Source organism: Micropterus salmoides, unplaced genomic scaffold (genome assembly GCF_014851395.1).
Source record: "Micropterus salmoides isolate LMB-PRFRI ecotype aquatic unplaced genomic scaffold, ASM1485139v1 Ms_hic_scaffold_18, whole genome shotgun sequence".
NCBI classification, from domain to species: Eukaryota; Metazoa; Chordata; class Actinopteri; order Centrarchiformes; family Centrarchidae; genus Micropterus; species Micropterus salmoides.
In genome coordinates, this window is record NW_024040928.1 from 24,364,885 (window position 1) to 24,380,786 (window position 15,902).

The 15,902-nt window shown below is 39.7% G+C and overlaps 1 protein-coding gene across 11 annotated transcripts in view; it reads left to right on the plus strand.

Moving 5' to 3' along the window:
- Positions 1–398: 398 nt before the first annotated feature.
- Positions 399–15,902, plus strand: part of afdna (afadin, adherens junction formation factor a) — a 105,017-nt gene continuing 89,513 nt past the window's right edge. For 9 of the 11 annotated variants that reach the window (XM_038726405.1, XM_038726412.1, XM_038726410.1 and 6 more), the window contains exon 1: positions 399–710. In XM_038726405.1, the coding sequence (XP_038582333.1) occupies positions 609–710 (102 nt within the window). In that variant the 5' untranslated portion in view covers positions 399–608. The remainder of the gene's footprint in view (positions 711–15,902) is intronic. The other 2 variants (XM_038726413.1, XM_038726415.1) reach the window with 1 other exon arrangement.

Sequence of the window (15,902 nt, forward strand, 5' to 3'; positions counted from 1 at the left end):
TATTCGCATCATATATTTTATAATAGTTGTATTTTTAATGTACAAACAAACAAATAATGTATGAATAATAAATGCATGCAATTACTTGAATTTACCTCAGAATTTTATTTGAATAAAATTACTGTATTTCTGAACATTACTATGGTCAGATGTTTAGATATTATACATAAGTAAAATAATAAATCTGTAAGAAGCTTAAATGAAAAAATGGGGACCTTAATTAACACATATTGACGTAATCCCTCTGACTACCCTAATTACTTATAGTTAACCCCATAAACCAGAGTGCAGAGAGAAAAGCAGCGTCATCATCACATTTATCGGACCCCGAAACAGTTAACAGTTTCGCGCGTGCACAGACATCCATCAAGAGCGCATCGGGAGCGCGGAGAGGCGCACCGGGAACGCCAAGCAGAAACCGATCAGACGGCAGGTCGGTCGGTGAGCGGAGAGACGGACCACACGAACCACTGGCGATAAAAAAAAAAAATAATAGACTGAACGTTTTTGTTTCCGTGGGGGCCTGTTCTTCTCCTGTGGACTAACGTTGCGGGGAGTTTTATTTAACGGTTACAGACGGACAGAGAGGGTCAGACAGGCTGTCCACCATGTCGGGGAGCAGGGAGGAGGAGAGGAGGAAACTGGCCGACATCATCAACCACTGGAACGCCAACCGGCTCGACCTGTTCGAGATCAGCCGGCCCACAGAGGTAGGACACCATCCCGAAGTGAGCAGGAGAGACCGCGGACCCGCAGGGCCTCTCCTGGGTGAATGGGAGACCGTAAAAGCTACCGCTGTCTGACACTTGGCTTAGAAATGTTGAAAGCAAAGCTGTTGTGGGCAGCGTGGTTTACTCGGTTTACTCGGCGGTAAGTCCCCGTACGTGCATGGAGAGAATGAATGCCAAACTCCATTGAAAAATCTGGCCATGTACTGTGTCATGATAAGAACATACTATACAATATAAGGCCTTTAACGTTAAATGTATCTTTGATCTTTTATGACGAGTAAACGGGCAAATTAAATATTTCACATTAACATTACTTTAGGTGAAATAATATGTTAGCTAGCTACTGACGTTAGCTACCGCCCACAACTGTGTATTTGGAATAATTTTTAAAGTTGACAGTTTACAGAACCAGTTTGTGCTTTGTGCATAATAAACCTGCCGATTTTGAGGAGAATTACCAACGATTTATTGAGCATATTGAGGTATTTTATAGGAGATGTGTTTGTGTGTGATAAGGGAGCCGACACTGAATTGCCAGATTTTGAATGGAGTTTGGCGTGTTCTTATCTCCAATACAAGAGGGAACGGCACGTATCGGGACTAGCTAGCTAGCTAGTTAGCAAGCACCTTACCTGTAGAGCAAACATGAACCCTGCTTGTGTTAAATAGAAGACCCTGGCAAGCTTAATTTGTGTCATCTCTGTATAACACATGTTTGTTTTATTTAAATGAGAAAGCAAAGTTGTGACATATCCGTCTAAGCCTGTGTTGACTGAGTGTGCATTGGCCGTGGAGCGGGGTTGCAGCAGTGCCTGCAATGGCTGACAAACCCAGTAACACCGTGAGGTTGTTTGATACGCAGACAAATAGACAAACGCTTAAAGTATTAGCAGCACGCTGGGTGTAAATGTTTGCACCAGGTAGGACGCTTAAAGCACGGATGTTAACAGCCTACAAACCACAACACAATCTCCCTGTTAGTGCAACATACAGACCATGTCATGCCGCCCTGCATTGTCCTTACATTAGCTAGCTTGATACGAGCTGCTTGTTTGACCAGCAATAATTTGATCCTGCAACAAAATTGAAAAGCTGTAATTAAATCGCCCGTCAGGTTGTGGTTGTTTACTAACAACATGAGAGGATAAGAAACTCCTCCCTCCAGGCTTCAGCTAGCTAGCTGCCAGAGAACAGCAAGGTCTTGGTGGTGATTCTAGTCCTTGAGGAGTTAGTATCCATGTATCCTTGCACCTTAACTGGTGCATCTCCTGTCTAAGTAGTTTTAATTTGTAGCTATGACTTGTTGCACCAGCTGCAATGTTTTAGGCGGGTAGCCCACCCCCACCTTTTCTTGGATAAGGATGTAGGGGGGCTACAGGGTCCCCTCTCCTCTCCTTGAGCCGATTAATTTATCAGGATTGAAGCTGGCCAGCCGTTGGCCAGAGTTGTGTACTGCACACACAACCTCTTCATTCTGTGAGGAATGATTAACCCAGTCCAGAAGTTCTCCATGCTGTAATTCTCTCACTGCACAAGAGGGACTGCTTCAGCGTTGCTTCTGAAGACTGCTCAGAGTTTAGTCCGGCAGAACATGATTAAATGTTAGCAGATGCATGGGCTTCCTTACCACGCCACACCCTCCACATATGCCAGCTGGTAGAGCCCCCAAGCTGCACAAGTGTCCTTCACACTGTCTAGACTGCTCCTGAGTGTAGCTGTGCGTGAAATATGCTGCGTTTGTAATAAAACTTTCCAGTATGATCTGTGATTGACACTGATTTTTAAGATATGATTCAGCATAATCTGATAACTAACGATGCTTCGTTTCTGAATTTCAGACCAAACTGCCACTGAGAGCAGTGTGATCACTCGTGTGATTAGATTAGCCGTGGATGGCTGATTAGTCTGGAGCACAGGTTCTCAAACTTTTTAATCTTGCAACCCAAACGGAATAAGTCCTGCTGTGGGACTTATGGCGGGGCTCATTATAACATAACAGGTACTCGTGTCACGTGGGGACTCGCTGTACCCATACATGTGGGGCTTATTTTTGCAGAATTCAATAAACACTTTGCTTGAAAGATGTAGCACAATAGATGTACTCGAATTCAGAAGTGATCACATCAAAAGTTTGTTTTATTTTGATAAAAAGAGTGTGGGAAAGTTTATTTTGCTTCACTTCTGTATTTAGGCTGTGTAGGTTTACAGTGCAGGTGTATGTGGTGGCTGAGGTGGACTGTGTACATCTTAAAAACACATGATTTCCCATTCGCTTCATATGTTTTAACACTTGTGACCACACACATTCTGCATGTAACTCCTGCATACAGGTCCGACCACTGCCATTCACAATACGGTGTCATATATTTGACTAACTTCTACATTAAACCTAAAAATGTTGGTTCTAAAACGATCCACGATTGTGAGCACAGTCTGCAGCATCTGTAGAAATCCTCCCCCAAACACAAGGTTTTATGTGTATAAGAGTTTGAATGTTGACAACTGATGTATCCAGCATTCGATAGTCGATACGATAGTCCAAACAAGGCATTAACCAAAGTAATAGAGACGCAATTGATAAACATTTACAGTACATTGTACAGGATTAGCAGATGGATGATGACAGATAAATGATGGCGAGTCGATGAATCGTATCGCCACACAAATGTGCTTTTGACATTCACTCACAGTGCAGTCAGGCAGGATGAATTCAGTGATACAATTGGCCATAAGGAAGTGGCTATGACAGTGTTGGAATTAGCACGTAGCACCATTTAAGCTAGAAGTAACATGTAACTTTGTTGTTAACTCTTTAGGTCTGATGTATGTTATGTGGCCAGTCTGAAGTTGTAGTGAAGTTACGTGTGATTTTCCCTGGATGAGTGCTGAATCATGTAAACCTGGCTTTATCTCTAATCAGGAAATGGTTTGAGTTTGTAAAATCTTTTGAACTGTCCTTCTATTTGTGTTATTATTGGCGAGGGTTTTAAAGCTCCACTAGTCTATAATGCTAACGTAAGGAATCTTTTCCCTTATTTTTGAGCAACTTGAGAGAGGCTTATGATTTAAAATGGGAACAGCAGCTTTTTTCCCCCCTGTTCTAGTTCTCTATTGATTCTGCCTGGAACAAGGCCTTCTTCACCACCAAATCAACTCCCCTGAACACTGATCTCTTAAATCTCTGTAGGCTGTCAAATATTTGCAAAATAGGTAATTCATAAAGTTATTTACGTTGCTTACTGTGGCTTGATTGTATGTCAGCTAGCAGAATGCAGAAAAAGTATGAGATCCAAATTTAAGAGTTTCAAAATAATAAATGCTTTAAATAGACTTAATAGAGCTTAATAGCACATATTACATCCTGTTACATACATACTTTTACTTCCAGTTGGCCACAGTTAGACTTCCATGCTTGGAAAACAGAGAAGGGTTAACACAGTATGACAGAGATTTTCTTTTTGATCAAGTCTACTCAGCTGAGCAGACCCAAGCGTCTTGTCTTTAAACGTACACTCTCCTGAAACATTTCCATAAATGTATGTTGCTTATTTATATACTCTCAAATTGTGCTAGTGAGACATGTGCTAGTTTCTTTCTTTGTTAGTACTTTGGTTCGGTTTATCGGTTGTTCAAATTTTTTATTAAAATGTTAGTAACTTTAGCCTAGTCTTAAAATGTCTTGAACTTTCCTCACTGAAACCCTCTGCAGAGGTCATAGCCATAAACGGTGAAAGCTAGCTTTGCCTGTTGCTGCATGGTGAAACAAAATGACACGAATCACATGTGAGGGTGAAGTGTAACAGCTCATGTAACCTCCATGCACATGACAGCGCCGTACAACAGGCTGAAAAGGCAGAGGGGAAGATCTTAGGCACCTTTGGCCTTAAATGGACTATCCCTACCCTGGAAAGTAGGGCTGGGCGATATGTCCAAAAATGTTATCACGATAAAAAAATATCGATAATCATCACAATAAATGTCAAATCATTATTTCTTTCGAGTTCAAAAGCTGAAAATTGAAGAAACCAGATGGTTAATTGTCTGGTTAAACTTTATGGTCAGAATGTGACCATAAAGAATGAACACTTGCCAAACAGTGGATCACTTAACAAATCTGAGGGAGAACATTCAAAACTATTATGATAAAATATTTTTCAACAAATATATGATTAGTAAATCTTTTTTCAGTCCTTTTTTCCTCAACAAAATATTTTTATAGAAAAATTAAAGGCTAATTTGTCCGTGATTCAAATGAATTAAACCAAATATTTATTGACAATATAGTGATCATTTATTATATTGATATTGAGGAAAATTATATTGCGATAATTATCATTACTGTTTTATTGCCCAGCCCTACTGGAAAGGCTGAATTTGAGGGAAGTTCAGTAAGGCTGCTGTTGATGTACTATGACATTTCCAATTGGCTCAGAGAGGTAGAAAGACTGATAAACAAGGGTGTTTTATAAAATGTGCAGGAGATAGAAGGAAAATAGTTCAGGTTAATAGAAAGAGTGACCATACATGTGGTTAATGCTTTCCTCACTGCTGAAATGAACAGCTTTACCTTCCCAGTAGTGCTGCGTACCCTATTGTTGCTTTTGCTCCAAGGGGGAAACAACTGTTTGATGGCAGACAATGGTGATTTATTTGTTTTCATACAGCATTATGTTGTGCTAGAAGTTCCTTGTGCACTTTTACTCTTGTAATGATATGCTGGACCACAAACAAAAAACACAGCTACCCATGTCACTGCCATCTTTCTCACATAAATTACTTAAGACAGTATTTTCTGATAGCGCTGACGGTCTGAATGTGAGGCGAAAGGTATTTACTAGCAGGAAGCTCATATCCACCTTCTTTCCTATGGGATGTGAATGCAGTATGTAAGCAGACTCGCCGTGACATCAGCGGCCACTCCCGCCTTTTCCATGCAGCACAGGAAGCCGGAAGCCAACAGGAAGTGTGTGTTGCGTGTAGATAGTGGCTTTCCTGTGGGTTTCCTGTGGTCTAGGTGGGTGACTGGGTTGTTTTCAGAGTGACGCGTGGTCAGATTTTATTTTATTTTACCAGCTATTTCCAGATCCCAGTACTCCAAATGACTCCCTTCACCAGTGGCATCAATATCTAACTTTAAATGAAGGAGTCTCTGCCTGTCTTCCTGTCTGTCTGTATGTCTGTCCTTGCATTTTTCTCGACAACCGTTCATTCAACCGACTTCACACTTGACAGGTATGTTTCTAAGGACCCAAGGAAGTGCAGTGGCGAGTGTGAAGTAGTTTGGATGATCGGTTCTGAAGAAAGCTGAGAGAGTGTTGAGAGAGGATTAGGGTTAACCCTCTCTCAAGTTAATCTTAGTTTTAACGTTTTGATAACCCCATGCAGTGGTTAACTTTAATGTTATTAAGCTAACGCTAGCTAGCTACCAATTCTTTGTAAGGCTATAGGAATCAGCTATAACTTGGGCAATGTGGCTGGCAAGCTTCAGCATGAATTTTATCAATAGTAATGATATAGTAGGAAAGATTTCATTCATTCACTGTCACGTCTGGATGAAAATCTTGTTATATTTCAGTGGAAGACTTTTCTTTCAGCATCTCCTGCAAATCCTGATAACTTTAGTCTGATAAAACATTTAATTGTGTATTTTGACATTTTTATACATGTCATGGACATTTTTATAATACATAAAACAATTGTATTAGTGATTATTATTTTATATATATCAGTATATACTTAATCTATATATAAACTCTGTTTATAAAATAACCAGAAGGCTGTCAGTTTTTGTCTTATCCAGAAATTTAAATACCTGGCAAATCAAGGTACTCCATCACATTGATGGAAAAGTAATTAAAAAATCTAATAAGCCAACTTGTGCATTTATTTGCAACATTGCTCATAAGGGCAGGAGGATAGATACCGCAGTATAAATGGTATGGCAACATCTTTTACTGTAGACAAATTTATATTAGGGCTGCATTACTATACTATTTTCATTGTCAGTAGGTCTGCCAATAATTTTCTAATGTTTATATGATTAATTGTTTAGTTTAATACACATCAGAAAATAGTAAAACTTGTCTCAAGATGACATTTTTGTCTGATCAACAGTACAAACATATTGTCCAAAGACTTCTTCTGTTAATAATGTAAATATTGCACATATTCATACTCCTTTTTTCTTTATATTTATACTTTTTATATTTATATATTTCTTTAGTTACCAACTTTCTGTTATTTCTTTTCCTTCATGCCTTGATGTGCGATGTGTGCAACAAGAATTTCCCCTCTGGGATCAATAAAGCACTTCTGATGCTGATATTCAGTTAATTCAATGTATGATAAGAAAACATAACATTTGAGAAGCTGAAATGTGACATAATTCTCTATCGACTAATCAGTTAATTAACTAACTGTTAATAGTTAACTGTTAGTTGAAGCTCTAATTTCTAAATTTGTCGGTGGTGTCAGGAGGATGCTGTCCAAGCTACATTTCATCTTGGACAGTGTCTCCCACCACTCCATGACGTGCTGCTCAAACACAGGAGCACTTTCAGTGCAAAACTCATTCCCCTAAAATGCACGACAGAGCGCCACAGGAAGTCATTCCTGCTTGTGGCCATCAAACTTTAACTCCTCCCTTTAAGTGTCTGACACCTTTTTTTTTATTATGCATTTTCTGTGCAATATTACCTGTTTAATAATTAATGTGCAATATTCTCTGCTGATTTATATACTCTTTATCTATCTACCTTGACAAGTGTGCAATCGTGACAAAAGAATTTCACCAGGTGCATTAACTTAGCTCTTATGTGAAATGGCATCGGACCATCATGGGAGATCAAAAAGCTCAATTAAAGCAGTAAATTGTGTGCAACTAAGAAAGCTAAGGGAAAGAGATTGTTGACTGGCTGGTGTTTGACTTTGACTGAAAGGTCAGCGTCGGCCTGGTGTGTACCTGTTTTCAGCTGCAGCTGGTGATAGTAGCAGCATGTTTGGCAGCAGCACCGTGGAGGCCTGGTTAACAGATTTGCTGGCCTCAGCCACAACTACAATACCATGAGGACGCACAGTAGCTGACCTCTCTGTGCATTTATCTCTGTTTGCATTGTCCCTCTGTGTGTTCGCCAGCCGTGCCTTCCCTCCTTCCTTTTCTGTCTCTCTCGCTCATCATGTCATGTGACCGCTGGTTGGCTGCATCACCATGACAACGCTGTAGCTGCACAGACCACAGGAGCTCAGCAAAAAAGGCCACACACTCACAGACTAACTCACAGGTTGTTGACAGGCTTTGTAAAAGAAGTATGTGATTTGTAGTCTGCAGTGATGATGATAGTTATGGTTGAAGGTATTTTTAATTAATGTTAAATAGGCCGCCATCAGTTGGCATTATAATTGGATTTATTGTGCAGTGCTGGACCTGAAGTGAACAGGATTCATTAATATGCTCAGTTTGCTGTCAGCTAAAGGCTAAATGCCTCTTGATCGAGATGTTGCAGTCCTTACATTTGGTAATTCTTTAAGTGTGCAGAATCCCACTAAAGCTAAGGCATACTTGACATACCAGATTAGGGCTGCAACTAAAGAGTATTTTCATGATCGATGAATCTGTTGATTATTTTATTGATTTAATGGATTACTTGTTTGGTCTATAAAATGTCAGAAAATTGTGAAAAATTACAATTAGTGTTTCCCGTAGCCCAAGGTGACGTCCTCAAATGTCTTGTTTTGTCCGCAACCCAAAAATATTCAGTTTACTGTCATAGAGGAGTAAAGAAACCAGAAAATATTCACATTTGAGAAGCTGCTATCACAGAATTTGGACATTTTTACTTTAAAAAAGGACTGAAAAAAATGATTAATTGATTATGAAAATAGTTGGCGATTGTTTTAATAACTAATCGATTAATCATTGCAGCTCTAATCCAGATAAAAACCACATACTACAACACGACATGAAGGAGTTTGTGTTGCTGGCTAGATCACAAATCTGATTGCAGTCCCTCCTGGTTTTACCAGATAACATGTAAATAAGAGTCTGCCCCAGAAATCTGTTTTTTATTGTTTTATTGTCTTCACAGGCTCTTTACTCGCTCCCTCACCTTTATAGATCAACGCTCCGACTGTGTGTGTGCCAGTGTTTTGTTTTTTGGTTTTTTTTCCTTTTCATTTGGCTTAAGTGCTTGTAGTGCAAAGGAAAAGCCAGTTATTTATAAATTGCATCCACATTTTGGTAGATTCCATGATGATTAGATTCTGCGTTATACAGTTGATTCCATTTTTATCATCATATTCTGTGATTGCGTCCGCGTTTCCTGCTTCATGAAAATCATAGAGCCCTAGTAATTGTTTGAATTGAAATCACTTTGAATGGCTATTTATCACAGATTGCTTGCTGGTGTAGTTCCACTTGGGAGACGGATGCATTTACACCTTTTCAACATCTTTCTAGAACGCATCTACAGCTGTCATCTGTGACTAAGTGCAAATGAGGTCTAACACGAATCTCTTTAAAAATATGGCTTTGTGGAGACCACAAACAAGGCGTGTGCTGCTTTGTTTCCTGGTTTGTTGGTAGAGTTGGTTCACAGACAAGGCGACAGGGAACAGAGTCTCTGGACGGACGAATAAATGGAGTTAGAAAAGTGTGTGAAAATGGGTGAAGGCTCAGTAGGGTGTTAATGGAAAAGAGCATGGAGCCTTATCAGCTCTCTGGATGAATGTAAGCACACACAGTGGCAGGCGAAAAGCTCATATCACTAGCAGTGATGGGACTTTTTTTCTTTTGTTACCGGTTTCATTTAAAATTTCCCTCTTTTTTTTTTTAACTTCTATTATTAACTCTTGTGTGTAAAAGAGCTCAGTGCTCCTGAGAGGACAGGACAGGTGTTTTAATTCACTCTTAATTAGAGCTAAATGATTAGTTGGGGACTATTAAATGATTTGCCAGCTATCTGGATAATGTGATTAATTGGTTTGAGCCATTTTTTTTAAAGTAAATTGATTTGATTCTAGCTTCTTAAATGTGAATATGTTCTGGTTTCTTTACTCCTGTATGACAGAAAACTGAATATCTTTGGTTATAGACAAAACAAGACATTTAAGGACACAATCTTGTGCTATGAAAAACACTGAAACACTGTCATTTTTCACAATTCTATGATATTTTATATACCACATAACTTATCGATTAATCCAGAAAATAATCGTTAGCTGCAGCCCTACTCTTAATTTACCCCTATAGATACCTGGATTCTCTGGTCCTAGTTTTGCTCACCAGCTGCAATAGCATGGCTCCTTCCTCCTCTTGCTCCTCCTTAACACTCTGTGGGAATAAGATAATTTGTGTAAGCCGTTATCATATTGTTCACCATATATCATAATTTGTAATGTGATATCTATAACTATATTAGCTATATTTTATATGGGGAAAAAAATCATTTTATAATGGTAATATTCCGACTTGTTGACATAATAACATTATACCGTTATGCACAGCAATAACAAGCATGGCTGAAAGCAACAGTAACATTGCTATCGGCTGCACCGTGGAGGAGTTGGTTACATAAAGAGGAGCAGCTTCTCTAGTGTCAAAGTGGTTTGGTTACAAAAGATCAGATGTACAACAATCCACGGAAATATGTAAGAATTGTAAGAAGACTTTAACAATTAAAGGCTTAAAGACAAATATTGTGATATTATTTTAGGGCCAAATTGCACAAACCTACTCTGCATGTGTCTGAGAGTCCACCTGTGTCGTCCCTGTTGCTGTACGAATCTGCCAAGCGTCTGCCTATGAGACCAAGCAGTTGAAGCTGTAAATGTCTTGTATGTCACATTTCATGGCCAAGCAGTATGTGTGTGCATGTGTGAGTAATTGCTCCACAGCGCTTGATTACGAAGCAGGGCAAAAGATCAGGACCAAGTCTTATAACCTGTCCAGCAGACTTATGGCTCATCTCACACACACAGACACACACAGACATGATCGGATGAGTAACCTTGTAGCTCATTTTCACCAGCCAACTCTGCTGGAAGCTCTGCTTCTCACGGGTTGGTTGTTTTGGCGGTTTAAACATTAATTTGACTTTTATTTCCCTGCTAGTTGTCACATCCGCTCAGTCTGGACTAGTGCTGTGGTGCACTTTATTCTGACACTTTCCTCCAGTTTGACAGCATGCATGATGAGTGAGCGCTGTTCTTTATTCATATTCATCGTGATCCACTTTGTTTCTGCTGTCGGGTGTAAAACTCTCTAGTTCAGTATCCAAACTCTTCTCCAGACACATAGCTCACTGTTCCAGCTGCAATTAAGGCCGCTGGCCTCTGTCTATTGGCTGCTGCCTGTTAACAAGAAGGATGTCACAGCCAGGATATTTATCACCACTGTTTATTTTCAGCATGTTAGGAAGTCCACTTCAGCCAGAGTGATGTAGGCTATATGTGGGTCATGGGTGAAACACACTGTTATAAAAAATTTAATGTACAGTTACTGTAGTAAAAAACCAAGGAGTGTCTGAAAATGTTAATTAGTAATCTGTTTTTAAACTGATGGTGCACAAAAGGAGTTCATATCCTTGGGAAATGTATTAAATATTTACTTGATAAAGTTATTTAAAAATTATAAGAAATGATTGATTGAATGATTCATACTTGTATTATACTTGGGTTGTATTAGTTTAGAAGCAGTAGCAGCAAGAGCTGACTATCATGAGGCAAATATACAGCTAATTACAGGTTGTTTTCATTTTCCAGCATGCACCATCAAGCCCAACACTTGCTAGCTCTAGACACAGAGATAAAAGGAAACAGCAGCATAAGGTTTAGTAACCAGCTAATGCAGAACTGAAGTATATCCCAAATACAAATGTAAAGCATCCTGGAAAAACCTTTAAAACAGTTTTCCAGTTAAATTATCTGAGCACATTTTCCAATGAGAAAGCACCCCAGTTACACATTCAACAGTTTTTATTTACACATTTTGTTTAGGTTGTGAAATTGATAATCGATTCTTACTTTTAGCTTACAGATTCTGCAACCCTTAACGTTAACTTGGTCAATCTAGCAGAAAACTATCTCTCCTTTGGAGACAGTTAATTTTCGTAGACGGGCTGCCGAAATCTGATCAATACATGTAAGGCGCCCCTTAAAAGTAGCCTCACTAAGAAGTCCAGAATAACACATCGTCAGCACGGCCTCTGTGGGAGTGTGCGGGGGTGTGTGTTGAGGATCCAAGTGGGTAATATGTCATAGATTTCAGGGTTCCTGCTTCCTACTGGTCCTGGAATCCCTGGAATGCAAATCGAGTTTTCAGCAGTGAATTCCAGACAGGGAAAGGTCGGGGAATTTGACAAACTAAAATAAATGTGTGTTTTTTTTGGTTGTGTTAAAGCGTGAACTTTTCAGCTAGTTTCAAACATTTATTGCTGTGTAGACAGCTTTTGGCGAGACTTGAGTGGAGTCCAGATGTTTAAGAAAAAGACAGATAATTAGGAAAATCATGGAAGAGTCATGGAATTTACATTAGGGCCACAGTGGGAGTTTCTCTCTCTCCAGGGAAGCACATTCGTTGGGAAGCACCTGTGGTTCGTAATCTCGCTCTCTTTGCTCTCTCGTCGGACACACATTCCTTCTCCGTGATTTGGCCTCTCTTATCTGTCTTTTCTCTCTTTCCTCTTGTTCTAAAACAAGCAGTGTATTGTGTGTGCTCAGCAGAGCAGCCTGCCCTAAAAGCTGTGTATGTGTGTGCGTTCGTCCCAGCCAGCCTGTCAGACCATGTTAATCCCTCAGAGGCCCGGCTCACCTCCTCCCTGCCTTGCCCCTTTTTCCTCTCCTCCGGCCTCCATTGGTTTGTGTTGCCCTCCCTGACAGATGATATGCTCTCATACCTGTCTGTCAGAGCCAGTTCCCCTCCCTGTGGGCCAATCACACAGGAGGTAACCACCCCCCATCCCCCACCCTCCTGTTGACCTCACAGGATCAGACAGCAATCGGGGACCAATGACCATGAGTGTTTAGCCCACGCTCACTACCAGCTACCATGGTGCTTTGCAACAGATCAATGTCTAAGTCGTGGCCCTCAAGGAGGGAAAACAAGGAGGGAACAGTCTATGTCATGACTGGAAGTAGTGGGGAGTAAAACCTGTTGTTTGCCACGTGTTGGCAGTTTACGTGTGGTCAGAAGGAGGTGGCAGCAGGGCTGCGGTTAAAATATTGCAATTAAAAACAACAATTGACAAAATATGAGTCCAGACATGTATTTCTGGATTCACTTGGTTATTTTGTCAATTTTATTAAAAGAAAATGTTTCAGCTATATAAAATGTCTGGAGTAGATTGTCATATTTTGGTGCCAGGGCCTTAGAATTGCAGAATATAAGAAGATTGACCACAGAAGACATGGAAAATGCAGCACATTTAATGTCTTCATGAACAAGTAAAATGAGACCAAATATTTATTTGTAACTATTGTTATTATCAATGCAATGAATATCCAGAAATTATTATATCTAACAGTTGGAGCAGAAACAGTTTTCTGTGAATCAACTACTTCAATAGTTGACTTATAAACTGGCAAAGTTGTGGCAACTCTTTAGAGCAAAAATACCCAACATCACCTGACTCACCTCTGTTTGTGATAACTTTGTAGGTTTTAGATGGTCAGCTTGGGCTTTTTTTGTACAATTTTCTGACATTTTATAGAATAATAAATTTTTGTTTAATTGACTAATTGAGAAAATGATCGGCAGAGTCAATGATAATGAAAATAATCAGTTGCAGCTCTAGTGAGATTATGAGAAGAGGGAGGAAGATCATATGTGATGCCCTGTATGTTCAGCCAGTGTTCAGATTTTAACAGGATTTTTACTGGACCTTGGAAGCGAGACCACATCACCCTTGTTCTCACTTCCCTTCACTGGCTCCCGGTTCATTTTAGGATTGATTTTAAGACTTCATGGGCCTATCTTTATTGAAGCCATATGCTCCTTCAAGTTCATAAAGATCCGCTGACCAGTTACTCCTTGTTGTTCCTTAAACATGGCTCAAGAAAAGGGGGGGGATTGAGCTTTTCCAGTCGTGGCCCCCAGGGCTATGGAAATAATTGCCTCTTCATGAAAGCTCACCTTTACTGCCTGGCTTTTGATCCATGTCAGCGCTTTGGTCAACCTATTTGTGCTTTACAAATAAAGTTGGAAGTTGGGTGGTGGTGGTGCATTCACATGTTGAAATAAATAATTGTGATGACCTGAAACATTAAATCTTTTTACCCCAAACAGTTATGACACATAGTGTTGATGTGGCCAGCGTGGGACATTGGGTTACATTGTGATTTCTGGCTGGAGAAACTGCCTCAGGGTGTGATCATTTTTTAATTGGTTACCAGCATAACAAGCCCTCCGCAAATAAGCGCGCACACACACACACACACACACACACACAGCTATGATAAACAACCGCGCAGTACACAAAGTTACATTCCACAACTTTTAAGATGGGGACCACACATATTTTGGCACTGGCTCTGTGTGTTGAAATGTTTGCTGGGTTGGTGTTGTTTGCCTGTGAAAAGTATCAGCATAACACAGTTATGACAGCACAGCACAGATGTGCAGATGGATTTAACGGGATTTCACGTTTTCATGATTTCTTAGAAATAAAGGAATTTGATAGGGCTGAGCTGTGTTCACATAAACATTTGGTTATGTATGTTTGACTCATAAAATGAACATGCACCTGGGAGTTTAAGAAATGTACATATGTGAAATTTCCCCAAATGCACGGATTCCTTCTGTGAGCTCTTGAGAGAGACATACATGCACATACAAAGCTGAAAATTGCCAGAGTTTCCCTTTTTTAATATTGCTGTGTGTCTGCTGGATGTGCAAGTAGTTTGCTAACAGTCGTCACAGGTTAAAATGTGATATGTCTAATGTTGTGCTTTCAGCTTGTTCTGCTTTCTCTAAGAGGCCACAAAAATTAACTAATGCTACTTGAACTTAAACTAGTGTTAACTATCAAGGTGTTTTTCCAAGCAAGCACTTGGTTTAGTGTCTTTTATAAAATGCTTATTAAAATGGACTATTATCTCATATGCCTGGACGTAATACCCTCTGGGTAAAAGAAAGCACAGCTCATATTATTACGAAGTTAGCAAAGCAGTACAAATACATTATGAACTGGGTCTGAAATTTGCATCCACCAAATGCAGCAAGGTTGACGTACTGTGGCGATTGATTTTTGTTGAGAGATAGACTCTTGTGGAGATTTTAACTTATTCATTGGTTGTTGAACTGCAGGTTTTGGATTCAGAACTGACTGTATAATAGTGAGCAAATTCTTGTGTGTTTTGGGTTTCTTTCTTTCTGTTTGTTAAGGGGTCATGTGCTAAAAGTAATTTGACCTTTTGTACACGCAAACATGCAGGTAATGTTTTTCCGGTAAATATAAAACAGTGTCTAAATAATTAAAAATTAAAAAGTAATTCCTTTGTTTAGCACATATATTTCATGGCAGATAAAGTTTGTGACCGGGAGACCAAAAAAAGTCTTGCCTGCTACTAGGGCTGTGTGATATGACTTAAATCTCATATCCCCATAAAGATACATATGCCGATATAAAAAATTTTCAGCTACTTGCTGCTGCAAAGCCAACATGAGAGGAGGATGAGATGGTCCCAGAGCAACACTGCAGCTCCAGCACAGCGATACTCACAACTCTCCCGCTACTATAGCTAACATCACAACAGCAGCACGTCTTGGTGAACTAGAAAGTAAGCTAAATGTCTGTGGGCATTTAACGTTACCTGACCCACAAATCATGGCGTGCACTGCTGCAATAGTGTTGCGTGGCCCGTCCATACCACAAACTTATCTCTTAGTTATAAGCTCCTCGTTTTTGCTTGCATGGTCTGAGTCCTCCTGTTCACTATTATCCATTTCAGAATAAACTTCACACTCCTCCATGTTTGTTTTATTCTGAATGTTAATTTCTTCCCTGCAAAACATGTGGATCAACGCACAGCAATGAAATAAGCTGGATATAATTCATCTGTAGAATACCCAACCCAGATAACTTCGCTGCGGTACAAAGCTTCCTTCCCTCGTAAAAAAATATCACTGTAAAGTGTGGAATTAAAATGATGATGCATAATTTTAAACACTATATATTG